Genomic DNA, 19,844 nt, shown 5'->3' on the forward strand with positions numbered 1-19,844 from the left:
TCACTTCGATAAAATGAAGATTAAATAAATCATCACAGAATTTACGCCAAGAAAAAATTTGAACTTACATAATAATAAAAAGAATACTATTATAGATTAAAAACTAATATTTTGTTTACCATCTTTACGATTAACTATACTTTTTAAGTAATATGGTATATGTACTAAACTTTTGTATAATATACTATATTTTGTTATATATTGTTTTTTATATTGATCCAAATATTCGTATAAATTTTTATTAAAATTAATATTTTCTTAATATTTCTGTTCTTTTATATAATTTCAATCTTCTTTTATTTTTTTCTGTTCTGAGAAGCTAATTAGAGTCATTGTCATACTGAGAATAATAATTATTTTTGCAATTACGATTTACTTAAACTTGACAGCAAATGATTTTGTAAAATATTCATATAGAGTGTAGAATTTCCAATTTCATTGGGAATTCCCAATTTCATTACACTCTTAAACTCTCAAATTCTCAAATTCTCAAATTCTCAAATACTCAATTTCTCAGATTCTCAATTTCTCAAATTCTCAAATTCTCAAATTCTCAAATTCTCAAATTCTCAAATTCTCAAATTCTCAAACTTTCAATCTATCAGATTCGCAAAACTATCAAATTTCCAAATTCTTAAATTTTCAAACTCCCAAACTCTCAAATTCTCAAACTCTCAAATTCTCAAATTCTCAAATTCTCAAATTCTCAAATTCTCAAATTCTCAAATTCTCAAATTCTCAAACTCTCAAATTCTCAAACTCTCAAATTCTCAAATTCTCAAATTCTCAAATTCTCAAACTCTCAAATTCTCAAACTCTCAAATTCTCAAATTCTCAAATTCTCAAATTCCCAAATTCTCAAACTTTCAATCTATCAGATTCGCAAAACTATTAAATTTCCAAATTCTTAAATTTTCAAACTCCCAAACTCTCAAATTCTCAAATTCTCAAATTCTCAAATTCTCAAACTCTCAAATTCTCAAACTCTCAAATTCTCAAATTCTCAAACTTTCAAATTCTCAAATTTTCAAATTCCCAAATTCTCAAACTTTCAAATTCTCAAATTTTCAAATTCCCAAATTCTCAAACTTTCAATCTATCAGATTCGCAAAACTATCAAATTTCCAAATTCTTAAATTTTCAAATTCCCAAACTCTCAAATTTTCAAATACTCAAACTTTCAAATTTTCAAATTCTCAAATTCCCAAATTTCCCAAATTTCCCAATACTGAAATTCTCCAATCTCTCCAACTCTCAAATTCTCAAATTTCTAAATCTGTACAAATTCCCAAGTTCCAAAAATGTCAACTATTTGAAATCCCTAAATCCAAAAATTAAAAAATTTCTGAATCTCCAAATTTTCAAATTTATAGATTCCCATACTTCCTAATTTTAATTTACCATAAAATTGACATTAATCTTTACTGCACAGAAATTTTACAAAAAACATCCAGATGAAAATATTCAACAAAGAAAGAGTAAAAAACTACCTCTTTATAATTTACCTTATATTTTTCTTTATAATCGATTACATTTGAAGTTCCTATAATCCACGTCAATTTTCAAAGTATAAGTCAGCAAAGTCAATTTTCAAAGTATAAGCCAGTAAAGTCAATTATCAAAGCTCTTATTACATCGTCGATAATGTTTATCCTATTAACAAGGAGGAAGAAAGCATCTACTAAATGGGTCGACTAGGCATCTTCTACATACTTTACCACAATTTATCACGATTACTTCATGCCTAATTTCACAGGCAACTATGGCGGCTTAGAAAATGAGGGAATTTCATAGCCCATTTTATCAAACAGCCCGTATTTGGTTTTGGTTTATTGCACAAAGCTGGAAAGAGGATATTTTTAAGAATACAAGTCTAATTAGTTACTATAACATAACCATCATAAAAACCACACGCATTTTCGTTATTGATGAAAACTAATAATTTTCTTGTTATAGTCTTCAAGGATAAGTGCATTTTTTTTTAAACACTAAATTCAAGAAATATAATAATACTGACCCCTAATATTTAACCAGTTAACTGTGGCGATCTTTTTGCAAAGCACGCACCAGTGTGTGTCGCGATAATCAAGCGATGGAGAGTTAGCTCTCAAGAATTTATGAATCCATCTCAAATCATTTACACTTTTTATTTGTTTATTTCATTTCGTGTTGACCTCTAAACATTTTAAACATATTACAATTTACGAATATAATTTAGTTTTCGCCAAAATTACAGTTTAAATATGAAATTGTAACAGAATTTTACGCATGACGGATATAGTCGTCATGACAAAAAATTCTGCCACATCTCCATGACGGATATAGTCGTCAAATACACTTAACTGGTTAATTGAAAAATTGGACTAATATACTGTATTACATATAAAAAATGTAAAATATACATATAATTACTTACTCGTAAGTAGAGTGCCTTATGAAAAAATATGAAAAATATAAAATATAAACTATTTTGTTATTAAAATAGTACAACATTAGCCGAATATCTCCTTTATCTGTGACTGTTTCAGTTGATTTGAGCATGTTCTAACTGCATGTCACGCACGCGATATTTAAGGGAGTTCTATCGAAACTTTGATAGTTCAACATGTATTTTTGTACTTAATTTACTTATACCCGTACAAACTGATATAGCGTATAATATTCTAATGTTCCATGTTCAATAAATGAGAAATAATGTCATATAAGTTTTAACTTTTATCATATAACTGATTACTTAATTTATTTACTTTCATCATAACATAACTTCTTATTATTTACTTTTATTATATAACTAGTTACATTATTTATTTTTACCACATAGAACTTGTCAAATATTTTGTATTACACAAATGGAAAAGAAGTGCGACTTTTCACATGACTCCACATTAAATGTGTTACGATAAAAATATTAATATTTAGCTTTTCAAATATACTTACCATACAAAAATTTAACCAAGTAATTGTCTGAACTGAATTTAGTGGTTCAAATTTTATTAAGATCTGTTTGTCAGTTTCTTTATCGATAGAACTCGCTTAGGAGATTAGTGACTAACATTTTTAAGATACTAATATTGGACGCATTTCATACTCTGTCTTCCTCACACAATGCAGTTAATACTCGACTATCCTCGTATTAATTCGATGATCAACGATGAAAATGCGTGTACTATGTCTTTATAATTAAATACACGAACGGATAAAAATATTATGTAACATTCATTATTTGGAGCATGATGTAATGATTGTGAACCTGGAATCTTTGCACTTTATCTCTGAAATTAACCGATAATTGTTACATGATTATGAAATACTGCTAATGATATTGTATTTCATATTAAATCGTGCTGCATATAATTAAAATACATAATGAAATTATACTGTAATATCGCACTGTAATAGAATATTTATCTACCTTTCTTAAGTAAAAATAGAAGTAAACGCCATTACAAATTTACAAAAGGGGTAACAATAACATTTTGAAATCTCGAAGTTGTGATAATGGGAGAAGATAAATATGTTGAAGTATAGTATTACTTTTTCAGTGTTATTATACTAAAATATAAATCTTGAAAATCTTGAGAAAATGTTACATGACATTTTTATCCACTTGTGTCTAAATAACACTATTATGCTACAGTTAATCGAATCTATGTTCTATTAAAATGCAAATTTTCCAGCTTTACAGACGTACAAACAAACGTACATGTACAGGATGTTACAAAATTAAATTTCATATCTTCTATGCAATAAAAATAAGAAAATTATGCGAGTAAAAGTTACCTACCTCATAAGTAGCCTATTTAGGGATTATCAATTTTAGATTTAATATCATTTGATACGTTTCTACACAAGAACTCTGTGTATTTGAAATGCAGGAAGTTTGAACATAAGCAAATATGAAATTTGGGTATATTTTCCATATAAATATTATACAATCGTAATTCCGTATAAATAATGCATTTTCAGTCGATTCACATATTACATCTATATCTATACAAATATTGAATATAACAAATTATACTAATTTCTATCTAAGTCATTTATTTAATGAACTTATATGAAATGTTAGCCCACGAAACTAAAAATATTTTATGTACTAAATTATATAATTAATTAAAATATAAATTTTACAATCTTAAGTTCATGATTTTTTTCACAATTTTTAATGAACATACTTTGATTTATCGATGTTATTACAATTTGTAGAACACCTACAAACTCACGCTTATTTTCTGTCAAAAGTGTAAAAATATCTATTAAATATGTACGTCTATAAATTATTACTTTAACACTGCAGTAGAAATTATTTTTCAGAATTGATGTTACTTGGACAATACAAAATTAACATTAGGACTTGCTACTGTGTGAATTACAGTAAAAGTTGTGGCCTAAAATATTTCATTTTATTACAACATACATATTAAATATTCTTTGTATTGAAATTTGTCCCATTTCACTAAAAAGTTGCGCTAAGGTAATAGAAAAATATTGCAGAAGTTGAAACGTTTGTATCATAAGTTTCTGTGAGCATCCTAGGCATCTATTATATTAATTTTAAATGAAAGATAATCTTCCCTTTTCTGTACTTATGACCAACTGTTCTTTTGGGAAGTGACAAGTGACCATGCGTTTGCGATATTTCTCCGTTTGATGATCAATTTTTAATTTTATTTCGTACAAGTTTATTACGGTGAGGTGCAAAACTAACGAAATCATTTTTTTCAGAATATTATTAATTACTAATAAAATGTGACTTGTATACTGTAAAATGTAATTTTGAGTCTGTAAAGTGGTTAAAACGATTTTGGCTATTAGTGTAAATACTAGAATTTCTACGATGATCTGCTTGTAGGATATTAGATTAAGATTGTACGTTGTTCAGTACTGATTTATTATGCAAAAATCCACCATGTTGAATTCGTCAGACTCATCGAGACTCTACCGTGGAATCTGAAGGCTTGTTAGCAATGGTAGCGGACACTGCTCCACATTCTCAGGCACAACAATGTTCACTTCGAGGCGAGCAGCAAACCGGAAACAATAACGAGAAAGGAAGCACAGAGGAATCTGTGAATGAAGTGAATAAAGGCACAACGAACGAGGAGGAGTACGCGAAGAATCACGGATGGAAAGGATTCAGCCTGAAAAGGCAGCTGAGCAAAGTTGATCTGAAAATAAAAAGTACTTTCACGCCAACTTTGGTCACGTCTCAGGATGGGGTACTTGTATGATTTTTAATACTTTTACAAATTGCTACGAGTAGAGAGTGAGATAACTTGATCACCTAAAATTATTTCTCGAAAAAGTAGAATTTATGGAAATTTGGAATCTTAACAAATTCTGTACTTAACAAATATTCCCACAAAAAATAATATTCTAGTATTTACTTTTTTACTCAGAAAATATTAGAATATTTTAGTATTATTTGACTTTATACAATTAATTTTCCTGAATATTTTAAGGTGATACAAGAGCTTTGAATAATACAGACAAAATTCAAATTTAACCTTTTTCGATTGAGTGACAAGGTAGTTGAGTAACACTACTTAATATTAACAAATTTCGTGCAACGTTTTGTCGTTTGCATGTCGAATTGTTTATAGAATCGTTTTATACACTAATGTTGAATGAGTCAAAGTGATTAACCACATTTTTTAATTTAAAACACTTGATTATATGATACTGTTTTTCTTAGTAGTCACGTTTAACCACACTAAATGAAAGGTTTTGTGCTACTTAAATAATCTTATTTAAAAACTACAACGATTAACTCCATACAGTACCCTTCCACTCGATTTTATACAACCAATGTTTTCTACGAATTTCAATTTTGGAAGCTTTTAATTTGTTCATGAAACAGATAATAATGCATACAGGGTGTTACCTGCAACGCTACTCATGATTTTTCTCCCACTTGCAGCTGCCTTACGAAAAAAGTTTAGAACAATATTTGCAGGGTATGAAGTGCGTAATAAATATTAATAAAGCAAATTTTGAAAACAGTTTGTTCTCTTGGCAAAGTCAAGGTCACCTTGGGTTTTTTAAATAGGAACACACATTTTTTTTTATTCATAACATTAGAGGACATCGAGACGAATTGAAAACACATATTACATGATATTTTTATTAACATATTACTCGATTTACAGAAGAAGAAATGTGAAGTACTTAGCTTTTGACTTTGGTAGTGTAACCATTATTTGATTCCGAAGAGATTACTGAATGTAAACAATCGACTAGAATGTAAGCAAAATACGCTTTACTTAATTACATGTTCAAAATGTGTGCCGCCTTCCATCACGTAATATTCCGGTCTTTTACTTCACATTTCCACTTCTGTAAATCGAGTAATATGTTAATAAAAATATCATGTAATATGTGTTTTGAATTCGTCTCGATGTCCTCTAAAGCTATGAATAAAAACAATGTATGTTCCTATTTAAAAAACCCAAGGTGACCTTAACTTTGCCAAGAGAACAAACTGTTTACAAAATTTGCTTTACTAATATCTATTGTGCACTTTATACCTTACAAATATTGTTCTAAACTTTTTATCGTAAGGTGGCTGCAAGTTGGAGAAATATCATGAGTAGCGTTACAGTTTACACCCTGCATATCGATGAAAATAAGAGCACAATATTGAATATTTTATAATATGGATGGTAGTGTAATTTCATAAGAGCGTACTTAAAATTCAGTAATTTAGGATGCAGTATTATTTTGTAACAGAATATATAAAATTAGTTTCATATCATTAAAGATATACTTTTTGAACAATCTAATGAAATTTATACTTAAGCAATTTGGTTTGCTCTATTTTAATAAGAAAGTTGCAATTATTTAGAAATGGAAATATTAATAATAGAGTGGCAGGATATTGCAGATTAAATTGTTACGGTGTTTTTATGCACCTTGTGTATTTTTTATCGAGTTTTACTACTTCGTGTTTTACGTAATTAATCACTTTGTCAAATGAACTGCACATGCGTTAAAATTTCATATCAGAATATTGAATATTTTTTATAGAAGTTTTTTTAGAGTGTAATTTTACATTCACCAATGACAAAGCACGGTAGATACAGCACGAAATATATTAATATATTTTTTTATAAATTTACATCTACAAAGCAATTGAATAGCTAAAACTTGATATATGTAAAAAACGTTTAACGTTTAAAAAAAAGTTTAGCTACGCTTCCGACCGAAAAGGGTTGAAGATGCATAAAAGATTTTAGATGAAGCAGTTTTCAAGATTATGGCTTTCTTCGTTTGTAGCGTATTTTGTAATTTATTATTTAAAACAAAAAAGTCAATTTAGTGTTTATTGACTGGAAGCCACTGAAACGTTCATAAGAGTTCATTCTAAAATATTGGAGAGAAATCATGAAAAGTTACTAACAGTTTTTCTACAAATATTATATTTACATTAGATTCTCTATTATTTTTTTTATAAGTAATTTAAAAAGATTTGAATAGTGTAATATAAAATATTTTTATAAAACATTTTAAATTCATTCGTTGAACATTTTTAACACAGGGGGTCAAACTTCTTTTTCCGAGAAACGTTTATATTTTCAAATCATTTTTTATTTCTTTTGCAAGGAGATTATATGAGTATTTCACACATTGATTTCACTAAGATTTTAGAAATAACATACAAAAGAAAATTCATAAAATTAATAAAAGATACATTTTGCACTTTGCAAATATTGCTAATGTTTTTTTAGGATTTTAGAAAGCTCAGTAATACAATTTCTTTAAAGAGAAGAAGGCAAAATTTTTATAAAAATTGTTAATTTGCAACGATATTAATTTTTATTCAATATCAAATACGTTTATTAATTATAATTTATGCACATGATATCCAAGTTTTAAGTTTTTATTAATTAGATAAAGAGTTTCTATAAATTTAGACAGTAACCCTATTCAATTAAAAAAAAGTAATAATATTAGTAAGCAAAATAAAATCCAAAAAGGATTTCATTAAACAAAGAAGAATAAACAGAGCAGTAAGAGCAATAAGAAAAAATGACTTTTGTATCGAAAATCATAGATAAATCACAGAAAAACAATTTTCAAACTTGAAATCAGTATTAGAATCAGATCAGAATTTTAATCAAAGTTTCATCTTTTAATTCCACATTGTAAAATGTTATATTATTTTGTCAAAAATTGTACGAACTATTTACGTAAACGACCAAATGTAAATTTAATATTTCTATTCCCATTTTAGTGAAATCGATGCGTAACTGTTCATACTATCCCTTGTAATTCGGAAAAAACAAATAAATATCAAAATCTTGCATTTGTACAATTCCGAAATTGACGGTTTAATCTTCTGTGTCGAAAAACCGCGAATTTACAGGCCTGAAAAGTATATACAAGTACCCCATTGTTAACAGGTAGGCAGCGATTGTAGTGGTCAGAAATCTTCCGTTTTTTACTGTAATCTTAACGAAACCGCGAGTTCGTTATCCCCGGTCGAGTCCGACCCCTCATTAACATCAGAAGACTCGAGCTATGACCATGAGAGCCCGAATAACCAAGAAGCGAAGAGTCCGATGATCGAAGGAGACAATACGAAACTACCTAAATTCCAAAACGACAAAATCCACCAAAAAGCAGAACTCGTACGCCCTGGTAATCTAATGTTAGCCGAGCACGAATTGAAACCTCCGAGATTGAAGAAAATCGTGAAGATGAAGCAAGCGAAAAGAGAGGGTCGCTTGTTGTCGGTGCCAAATTTAAAGTTTCCAAAAAACGACCCGACGATATGTGACCTAAGGTGCGAGGAAAACGTCACCCCCGAATCCTTCACCTGCAATCTAATAAGACGATTCAGTAAGTGTTTTAAATTAGCGTAGAAGAGAGTTAGTGTTGTCCGTGTGTATTTAGTGACGTGACGTTCGTGTTAGAGTATAAACGTAACATGCGAATGAAAGCGTAGGTGTGAATGGGCATTTTAATTAACCAGATAGTGTTTTTCTTTTGCGTGATTAACCCGTTATAATCGACGAGATGTCCCAACGAATCGATAGAACTCTGCTACGTTTCGACCATCCTGTTCTCTTTTTATTTCAGTTCTACAGGAGGCCTAGGATGCTCGTAGATCAGGTGTGGGCACATATCAAAGGAACATATTAAACTCGTATACGATGACTATGATGAAATCCAAATGGAAGATAGTTTATCACTATGTGTGATAATTCATCAATATTGATACTTCACACACTATTTGTTACGTGTTATCGATAATTTACTTTAGTAATTTCTCATCGATTTCGATGACCGCGCAATATGTTGTCAAGTCCGAATTTTCTCTACACATATCGCCGTTGAGCTATCGTTATCGAGAATTTGCTAAAGGAAACAATTACTGTATTTTTTCATCAGTCATCGACCATGTTGTAGTAGCCCTCACAGTTGGGACTAAAACAACTTATTTTGTAATTCGTATACGATGACTATGATGAAACCCAAATGGAAGATAGTTCTTCACACACGATGTGTTACGAGTTTGTACTAATTTGCTTTAATAATTTCTCATCGATTTTCATGACCGTGAAATACGTTGTCAAGTCTGAGCTTTTTTCTACACATATTATCGCCATTGAGCTGTCGTTTTCGATAAGGAAACAATTACTGTATTTTTTCATCCGTCATCGACCATGTAGAAGTAGTCCTTACAGTTGGATCTAAAATCACTTATTTTTTAATAATAATTATGTAAATCTAGATAGTCAAGAAAGAATAATTTATGCCAAGCTTCAGTTTTGTATCTTGACTCGAGGGTGAATGTGTGGGAGGGGATAGTAAAGTATAAAAATGAAAAATTACATTTCATATGTAATTTCTTCCGACAACCTATGAAAAATTATTTTTCTTTCAGAAAAAACTATTATCTTACTGTTTTCCATATAGATTTCATAAAAATCGTATTCGAGTTTGTCGTGTTCCTTAAAATTTAATACTTGCCCATATCTGTCATAGACTCGTAAAATAAATCTTATAGAAATAATTCCGAGTTAGAACCGTAAATAAGTCGGCAGGTTTATAAAAAAGATTTTCTTGCAACTAAGGTGTTGAAATACGAAGCAGTCGGTGTGAGACTATGTGCGTATCGTTGTTAACCTTAAAATCCGAAAGAGTTTGCCCAAGTAAAACTAACCGTGATGCTAAGTGTTGAGCTTCTCCTTTCGATTAATTAGCACAATTTCGCCATCTGTGCATGACTGACGCCACTGTTATCACATAGAAATGCTACGTGATTTTGTTTCGACACCAGTAATGATCAACGAAAAGAGCTTTCTACATTCTATGTTCCTTTCCTTTTAAATGGATTGTGATGAACTGTTGTAAGAACCAATGTTTCTGTTTTGTCATAAGTTATTTAAGAGCAAGGAATATAGAGGTTGCGGTTTCGTTGGACATATTGGCTTTTAAATAGACATGCTGAATTTTGAGGGAATTTATAATGATTAATATGGAGGGTATAATTCTGTGACAGAACGATATTTTCATTACTATTAATACGATAAAATGTTTTAGGAATGAATTGTTTGGTTTGAAGGGGAAATATATTTCAATGTTCAAAACATATTTTTATATAGAGCATTCTCTTGATATGGTTATTTTTTGGAGAATTAGAATGTTAAAGAATTAAAATGTGAAGTGTTAAAAAATATATGGTTTAAGACACACTGTGCTAAGTAAAAAAATTTAATAAACACAGATCGAATAGACAATCGTTTTATAGATATAATTGTATGCTAGCATCAAAGTACATATTGAGATTTTACTCAAAGTACATTTAAGATTTCTAATGGTATTTTTGTATAATTTTGTCGATTATTGAATATTAAAGGTATTCTGTTATGGCTAGCACTCTAGGTTTTCGAAGCTTGAAAACAATATTCAATAAACCATAACTGCTCAGTATCAAAGCGTTAAGAAGTATTTGATACAAAATCTTTTTATGACACAAAAATAAGGAAATAATATTTCCAGTAATAATGGATTTATTTATGAATTATTTTGATTATGTATTAAAGGTGTTCAAACGTGGTTAGTATTATAATTTTTCAAATTTCGATTAATATTAAATTATCTTGGAATAACATGTTTATGTTTAGTATTATTGAACTTGTCGCACTTTTAAATAGAGAATATTTAGAGATAATGTAATAATTTACAAAATGTAAATAACGTTGCAATTGTCAGTTATTGTTCTCGAATCATCATCCTCAGTGGATGGAAGATCATGTGAAGGTTATATTATATGCCAGTGAATTAATTTTAACCTTAATTATAACACTCTGAAGATATAAATATATATAATATTTTCATTCTAAAAAGAGGCTTTGAAATTTTGAAGAATATTACCTTGATAAAAAGTGCTTCAAACAATTCATTCTTTCTCGAATAGTAGTATTAATAACATTCCTTGTGTATTATTATTAGTGTTGCTATTATTACTATCAGTAATACAGGGTGTCTTACAACTAGTGTTCCTGAAATAGGAGGTAGCTGACGTGATCCTGAATAATATTGCCCTTTGCGAAAATGGTGTTTGAAGCTTCGTTTTTGAATTATTAAGGAAAAATACGGACCAATCAGAGCGTGAGGATTATTACGCGTTGGGTTACTACGCGTTGGTTAACTACGCGTTAGATTATCACGCGTTGGATTCCTACGCTTAGAATTACCACGCGTTGCATTACTACGCGTTGAACTAATACGCGTTGAATATCCACGCACTGGATTACTACGCGTTAGACATCCACACGCTGGATTACTACGCGTTAGATTACCACGCATTAGATTCCTATGCTTAGAATTACCATGCGTTGCATTACTACGCGTTGAACTAATACGCGCTGGATTACTACGCGTTAAACATCCACACGCTAGATTACTACGCGTTAGATTACCACGCATTAGATTCCTACGCTTAGAATTACCACGTGTTGCATTATTACGCGTTGAATTACTACGCGTTGAATATGCACGTGTTAGATTACTACGCGTTGGTTACCCACACGCTGTATTACTACGCGTTGGTTACCCACACGCTGTATTACTACGCGTTGTATTACTACGCGTTAGATTCCTACGCGTTGTATTACTACGCGTTAGATTCCTACGCTTAGAATTACCACGCGTTGCATTACTACGCGTTGAATATCCACGCGCTAGATTACTACGCGTTAGACATCCACACGCTGGATTACTACGCGTTCGATTACCACGCATTAGATTCCTACGCTTAGAATTACCACGTGTTGCATTATTACGCGTTGAATTACTACGCGTTGAATATGCACGTGTTAGATTACTATGCGTTGGTTACCCACACGCTGTATTACTACGCGTTGTATTACTACGCGTTAGATTCCTACGCGTTGTATTACTACGCGTTAGATTCCTACGCGTTGTATTACTACGCGTTAGATTCCTACGCTTAGAATTACCACGCGTTGCATTACTACGCGTTGAATATCCACGCGCTAGATTACTACGCGTTAGACATCCACACGCTGGATTACTACGCGTTCGATTACCACGCATTAAATTCCTGCACTTAGAATTAACACGCGTTGCATTATTACGCGTTGGATTACTACGCGTTGGATATGCATGTGCTAGATTACTGCGCGTTGGTTACCCACACGCTGTATTATTACGTGTTGTATTACTACGCGTTGGATGACTACGCGTAGGATTACCACGCGTTGCAATACTACGCATTACTACTGGGCGTAATCCTCACACTCTGATTGGACCGTGTTTTTCTTTACTACAGCTGCCCCCCATTTCAGGGACCTACACTACTTGTGAGACACCCTATAATAACATGAATATGCATAGTATTATTAATGGTAATAATATGAACATTGTTAGTACTATTAATAGTAATGGAAATCATGCTGTGCAGAGTTAATGAAACTCCCTGTATATCATTAATACTGTTAGTATTTGTTGACAATCACTTTTGTTAATTTAGTTAAATTGATCTCGTTTGTTAAGTATTTATTGACAATTTTAGTTTCAAGATAGTATAAATCCGATTTTAAGAAAGAAATAGTATTTCGGTTTCCAACAAACTATTCAGTACTTAAATATTGACAGTATGTCAATATCTTTCCTCACATGTTCAATAATATTGACAATATCGAAATATGTATTGACAGTATACATATATTGATCATCTCAAGTTCCATTTATAACTTTTGATGCCGCTCTCATCTCGTTTTTCTTCTTATCGAGTAGATTTATTTTCAACTGGCTATCGGATCTGTGATATAAACACGGATTTTTTCTAAATTCAAGTTTTATTTTTCAATTTTCTGTTCAAGATTATAACAGATTATGTACCTAAAGAAACCTAAAATGAAACGGAATTATAAATCACCAAATTAATTAAAATATTTTTAATTCATAATAATCGATATTATGACATATAAATCTTTTACGAAATTAAATGTTTGAAGAAAAACGTTGGAAGCAAACATCCTTTTTGTTTTAGTTTTTCTTTTAACATTTATTTCATTATTAATTTTTTGTTTCAAACATGATATTTTGTTATGTGGAATAAACCATCAAATTTTAATGATTCATGAGAAAATGTAGAGTCTAATATAAGAGTCAGTCAATTTTTATTAGGACCATTCGAAATCGTGTCGTTGAATTGTAAAGAATACTAAATTTATCAATTTTTAAGCTTCATTCGATGGAGATTACTTACCTGATCGTTATTCGTTTAATTACAAATATAATCCAGTAGATAGTTTTTCAATATTGAAAAATATTCAGTATTGAGAATTTTTAGAAACTTACTCTAAAAATAAACTGTACTTACTCTTTGTAGTAATCTCATAATAATACTTAATATATTGAAATTTTGATTATTGATATAAGTTAAATACTTCATTTGAATAAGGGTTAAATGCAGGCAAATTAGAATGCAGCGATGTGTAGGTATGCAGAGTATGTTGAAAAGAATAGGCTTCTTCTTTAATACATTCGATCCCAAAGCTATGAGTTAGTATAGGAGCTGTTAGGTCGAGTTAAAACAATATCTTGAAGAATTCTTCAAAGTTGTTTTCAGAAAAGTAACTTGGAATTATTTGTTATTAAACAATGGATCTGTTAGGGCTATGGATCTATGGATCCATTGTGGATTACTCCACTCCTGAAACTTGGCTGTGTATGGAAATCTGCCCTCGAGATTTTGAAAGGTATTTTAATTTTCATCTTTCCAAAATACAGAACTAATAAATCTCCAAAATTGAAATTACGTTACATACAGTTTGTCAAATTTACAATTTGCAAATCTTTCATTTTTACAATTTTTAGATTTTCAGATTATCAAATGCCCAAATTTTTGAATCTCTAAACTCCTTTCAATTTTTACATCTTTGTATTTCGAGATTTTCAAGTCCTGAAACCTCCAAATTTTCAAATACTCAAACGCCTAAATTTTCAAAACCCTTAAACTTTCTGATTTCGTGCTCTCTAAATTTTATAGTGCTATAATTTCTAACTCCACAAATTCCTCGTTCTTGAAGTATCAAATTCCTAAATTTTCGACTTTTCAAATTTCTAAACTTCCAAATTCCCAAATTATCAAGTTCCCAATTTTTCAAAGTCCTAAATTTCCAAATCCCTAAATTGTCAAATTCCCAAATTCCCAAATTCCAAAATTCAGAGTTTAAAAGAACCACTAAATACGATCTTATCCCTGGACAATTAACACATAAATTCTCGAAATGAAAATCGACAATTACTGTTAAACACAGAAATTTCAATCATTAATAATTATGCATAGTCAATTTCTAAATTTTCTCAAAAATAATATTTCTCTGTTATTTTCGTTTAATATTCATTCTTTTTTTCATTTAATTATTTTCATATTTGATATATTGGAAATAAAATTGTTCATTACGTAATTTTAAGTGTTAGTCACCATTTCTGTAATTTCTGTAGAATTTATGTTAACATGACATTACTGTATTTATACAATCAGTCTGAAATCCATAAGAAATTTGAACGGGGGATTAAAGTTTACATGTAACAAGTCCAGAATAAATCCAATTATAAATGAGAATAAAACCTTTGCACTCAAATGGCGATTCAAATTCGTTGTTTTAGTTTAAAATTAATTTCAAACATTAATATCAAGATTAACAGTAATATCAAACCAATTCAATAACCGTTTACATATTTCTTGCTTTAATTACAAAATTTGTTACGATGTGTTGCTTGAAATTTATGTCGATTTTGATGGAGATAAAGAATTAATATGTACATTCTATGTTTTACCATTTGTTTCTGTATTTTTCTATTTTATTTTTAATTTAAAAGTATGTGTATATATTATATGCCGGTACGGTTAGTGTTAATAAATCAAGATAAAATATTTTTTAACTAAATCTATAATGCTGCGAAGATGTTTAAACGTGAAACGTACAACATTGACAGAAGATTAATTTTAATAAATTTCATCAACTATTTAAGAAAAAGATCTATGTGTGTGTTTTTTAAACTTTGTCTTATAATACTTTAATATAATATATTATACCCTATCTTATTATCTTTATACTTGACTGTAGGAAATAAAGTTTCGTATGTTTTCTGCTCTGCATTGTATTAATTTATTATCTAAAAGTTTTAACGAAAATAGTTGAATAATATATAGGAGAAATATGAATTTTTCATACCGCAATGAAAAAATGTTTTTGAAGTTACATATTTATCTGACAATATATTTTATAACTTTCGTATTTGTTTTCGGAATAAAGCTACTGAAACTAGTACTATCAAATTATTGACTCATATAATTGTGTTTTATACAGTTTATAAAAAGACATATGAAACTGTAAGGGTCATAGACAGGGTCATAGAGTCTGAATAAATATTATCTAGAACAGCGATGGGTTGACAAATTAATTGCTGAAGAGTTTATGAGTATTGGTGTAGTTATATCTTACGTGAAATGATGAGGATATAAATTTATGAAGTTTCCAAGTTTAGAAATTTCGAAGTTTGATAATTTATGATGTGATCATTTGAAAATATAGAAGTGATAAGTTTGGATATTTCGAAAATTGTGAGTTTAGAAACTTGAAAATTAATTTAGCAAATTTGAAATTTGGATATTTGAAAATTATGTATAGAAATTTCAAATTTTCAAATATCCAAATTTCAAAACTTAGTAATTTGCAAAAATTTTCAATTTAGGAATTTTATAAAATTTCAGACTCACTTACCCATTACTGTTCTAGACCTCTTAACTGTTTCTTTAAATTATACATATAATAAAAGGAATAAACTCTTCATAGCCTTTAAATACTGCTCTTTACTATATTCAATAAAAAAAAACGTTCTGAATGTATATTCCATTTTAATTTCACACTGTATTTTATATACAGTTCATTTCTAGTATTAATCACATGAATCTGTAATAATGTTATTTAATAACAAACTGAAATGATCCACTAAGATTTGAGTTAACAAATAACTATCATAGATCTTGACTTCGTATAAAATACTTCTTTCGACGATAAACTTGAAATTTTTTCTGTCCATAGCATTACATGGGATTTACCCATTCACATAACTTTCCAACAGCAACATATTCAAGATGGAATTCAATGGATTCTGATTGCTATTTTCCAATATTTCGACACTGTTAAAAATAGGATTAATATACTGGGTGGTACACTTAAAATATAACACCTAAATATTTTCTTAAACACAAAATAGTGAAATTATATCTTTTTACAAGGTTACACGATTTATTATTAAGCCAAATGCCTCGATAAAGAATTAATATTTACTGAAATTCGAAGATTATTACTATATTTTTTAAATTGGTATATTTCTGTCACCACAATGTTCTTGAAATATCAAATTCAACGAGATAAATATTGAAAAGAACAAATTTTCACTGGAAATGTAAAGATGTCAAAATTGAATTTTGTATTAAATGTTATGAAAAAAGTTTAGAACAATATTTGCAGGGTATGAAGTGCACAATAGATATTAGTAAAGCAAATTTTGAAAACAGTTTGTTCTTTTGGCAAAGTCAAGGTCACCTTGGGTTTTTTAAATAGGAACATACATTTTTTTATTCATAGCATTAGAGGACATCGAGACGAATTCTAAACAGATATTATATGATATTTTTATTAACATATTACTCGATTTACAGAAGTGGAAATATGAAGTAAAAGACCGGAATATTACGTGATGGAAGGCGGTATATATTTTGAACACGTAATTAAATAAAGTGTATTTTTCTTACATTCTAGTTGCGTGTTTATATTCAGTAATCTGTTTGGAACCAAATAATGGTTACACTACCAAAGTCAAAAGCTAAGTACTTCACATTTCCACTTCTGTAAATCGAGTAATATGTCAATAAAAATATCATGTAATATGTGTTTTGAATTCGTCTAGATATTCTCTAATGCTATAAATAAAAAAATGTATATTCCTATTTAGAAAACCCAAGGTGACCTTGACTTTGCCAAGAGAACAAACAGTTCTCAAAATTTGCTTTATTAATATCTATTGTGCACTTCATACCCTGCAAATATTGTTCTAAACTTTTTTTCATAAGGTGGCTGCAAGTCGGAGAAAATTTGTGAATAGTGTTAGAGTAGCTCACATTAGAATTTTGAATTTTGTGGTGAAAAAAATATTCCTTTTAAGGAATACAGCGATCTTCAAATCTCAAAATTTAAATTTTAATAAAGAAAACAATTTATGAACCTATCCTATGGAGTTGTACTACTTCACATTGATAGATGTTTTCATAATTTTGTATTTAAAAACATATTCAGATGTCCCATTTTTGGTAGATCATTCTATATAACCATACATCGTGTCACATGCAACGATATATGATTCTATATGGTGTGTATATACATATATTGTATCACACGCAACAATATACATATAGTCCCCCTGTATTGCAACAGCTTGTACCCCAAATGCCTTGTTCGTTCGTAGAAGATACCTTTGTGTAACAGCATTTGTATATTCAAAACGAGTTTCTGGAATGCGTAGTTAAAAATAATTCCATCGTGTGAGTTTGTTTTTTTGCGACTGAATTTATGTTGAACTCGTTTAAACCCTGTACAGACACCAACCGTATTAAAAAGCGAAAAGGAGTGTTATATTGAATGTTAAAACGACAGATAACAACGTTTGATACTTTCTTCGATCCAAAATGACCCAAGAAATCGATCATATATTCTTTGAGCGTAAGCAATCTGTTTTTGAATGTAAAGAGATTCTACATTAACGCTTTTTCAGGTTCAAATCAGTTTTGCGGTCTTCCCCGACAGCAAGGTTGATTCAGGTAAAACATAAGGTTTTTCACATTTTGACAAGTTGTCTTTATCACCGAGAGAAAAGTACATTTTCCTTTTGAGAGTTTATTTAGATATTATAGGTAACATCGAGTTATTCGCATTGTTCACTTCTGTGTGTGTGTGTATTCGATAGACGTTACTAGATCCGATACCGGTGGTATTGACAGTATTTATGTTCCTGATCATCCCATTTTCAAGTGTACAGTCTCACACGTGTCGTCATGAAATTTTCAAGACTCCAATTTTATAGGAAAACAACGTGTCTAACTTTTTAGCTACATAAGTTTTAAGGATTAGGACTTGTTCAGGTTTTTTTTACTTAATTTCTCAGATAGTTAATTCTTATTTATTTACAAATTTTTTTTATGATAAACTGCAAATTTTGGGAAACGTGTATAAGTTTTAAAATGTAACACTGTACAATTGTAATTTTTTATTAGAAGTCTTAATCAATGATGCTACGCAAAGGATAGAGACGGAGAAGAAAGCTGCATAAACGTAATCCTGCAATTTAAGCTAAATTGTGATACAATCAGTATTAGTATGTTTATTCAAGCAAACTACAATTTTCTTATAATTTACACATTATTCAAATTTACAAATTACAAATAGTTTTCATCTGTTCATAAAAGTTCATAAAAGTACCATTTTGTGTCACGTTGCAAAAATAAGTCAAACTAAATAGTCACTTTATAAAATGTGATAGAATTTAAAATACTGGAACATTCAATATATAAAATAGAATTTCAAATTCTATCTAGGAACTATAACAGCGTTTATCAACATCAGAATTCTATAGCCTCTTATCTTTTCCACTTATGGTTCTAACCTAACCATTTATAAAAGCTACAAGTAACATAATCTTCAATTCTCTGTTCTTGTATTTGAAAAGAAATTTCAAGCTGTAAAAGTTCCTGTGTTAAAAATTATTTGGGAGTAAATTTTTTATGTATATCTTTAGGTGCTATCAATTTAAATTCACGAATTGTGATATTGATGCTTCTTGCACCAATTCACAGATGTACAGGGGGTTCATTGGAAACGATCCGAGTAAATATCTCCAAAATTATTCATGATACCAAAACATGTTTCGAATAAGAATAAAATAATTTCAAAGGAGACAATTTGGTGTCAATCGAGTTTTGCACACGAAAGCGTAGAAGACATATAAAGATCAACTTTATTTTTTTTAATGGAACAATGTTTTTTAATACATCAATCTACGTCGCTCATTATTCTCCGTGAAAAAGTATTAACACTTTTTCGTCGGAGATTAGTTTAAGAGATACTTTAACTTGAATTTGTCATTTTAATAATTTTATGAACGAATTTTAAAGCTGTTATATTTGTCATATATTGTTGAAATACTACTGTGGCAATAACTAATCGGGGTAAACAATTTACAGAATAATAACTGTTTATACATTATATGTTATATTATCTGTTTATATACATATAAAGAAG

General features: G+C 29.5%; 1 protein-coding gene across 14 annotated transcripts in view; it reads left to right on the forward strand.

Annotated features, from left to right (window-relative positions):
* Tomosyn (syntaxin-binding protein tomosyn) overlaps positions 1–19,844 on the forward strand; it is a 96,965-nt gene that overhangs the window by 50,902 nt on the left and 26,219 nt on the right. For 5 of the 14 annotated variants that reach the window (XM_076537026.1, XM_012279320.2, XM_012279324.2 and 2 more), the window contains 2 exons: positions 4,926–5,225; positions 8,403–8,841. The exons of 4 other annotated variants lie outside the window; for them this stretch is intronic. In XM_076537026.1, coding sequence (XP_076393141.1) covers positions 4,926–5,225; positions 8,403–8,841 — 739 coding nt within the window. Of the gene's footprint in view, positions 1–4,925; positions 5,226–8,402; positions 8,842–18,321; positions 18,368–19,844 lie in introns of all 14 variants that reach the window. 5 more of the 14 variants (XM_076537045.1, XM_012279330.2, XM_076537036.1 and 2 more) reach the window with 3 other exon arrangements.

This window comes from Megachile rotundata, chromosome 1 (genome assembly GCF_050947335.1).
Source record: "Megachile rotundata isolate GNS110a chromosome 1, iyMegRotu1, whole genome shotgun sequence".
Taxonomy (NCBI): Eukaryota; Metazoa; Arthropoda; class Insecta; order Hymenoptera; family Megachilidae; genus Megachile; species Megachile rotundata.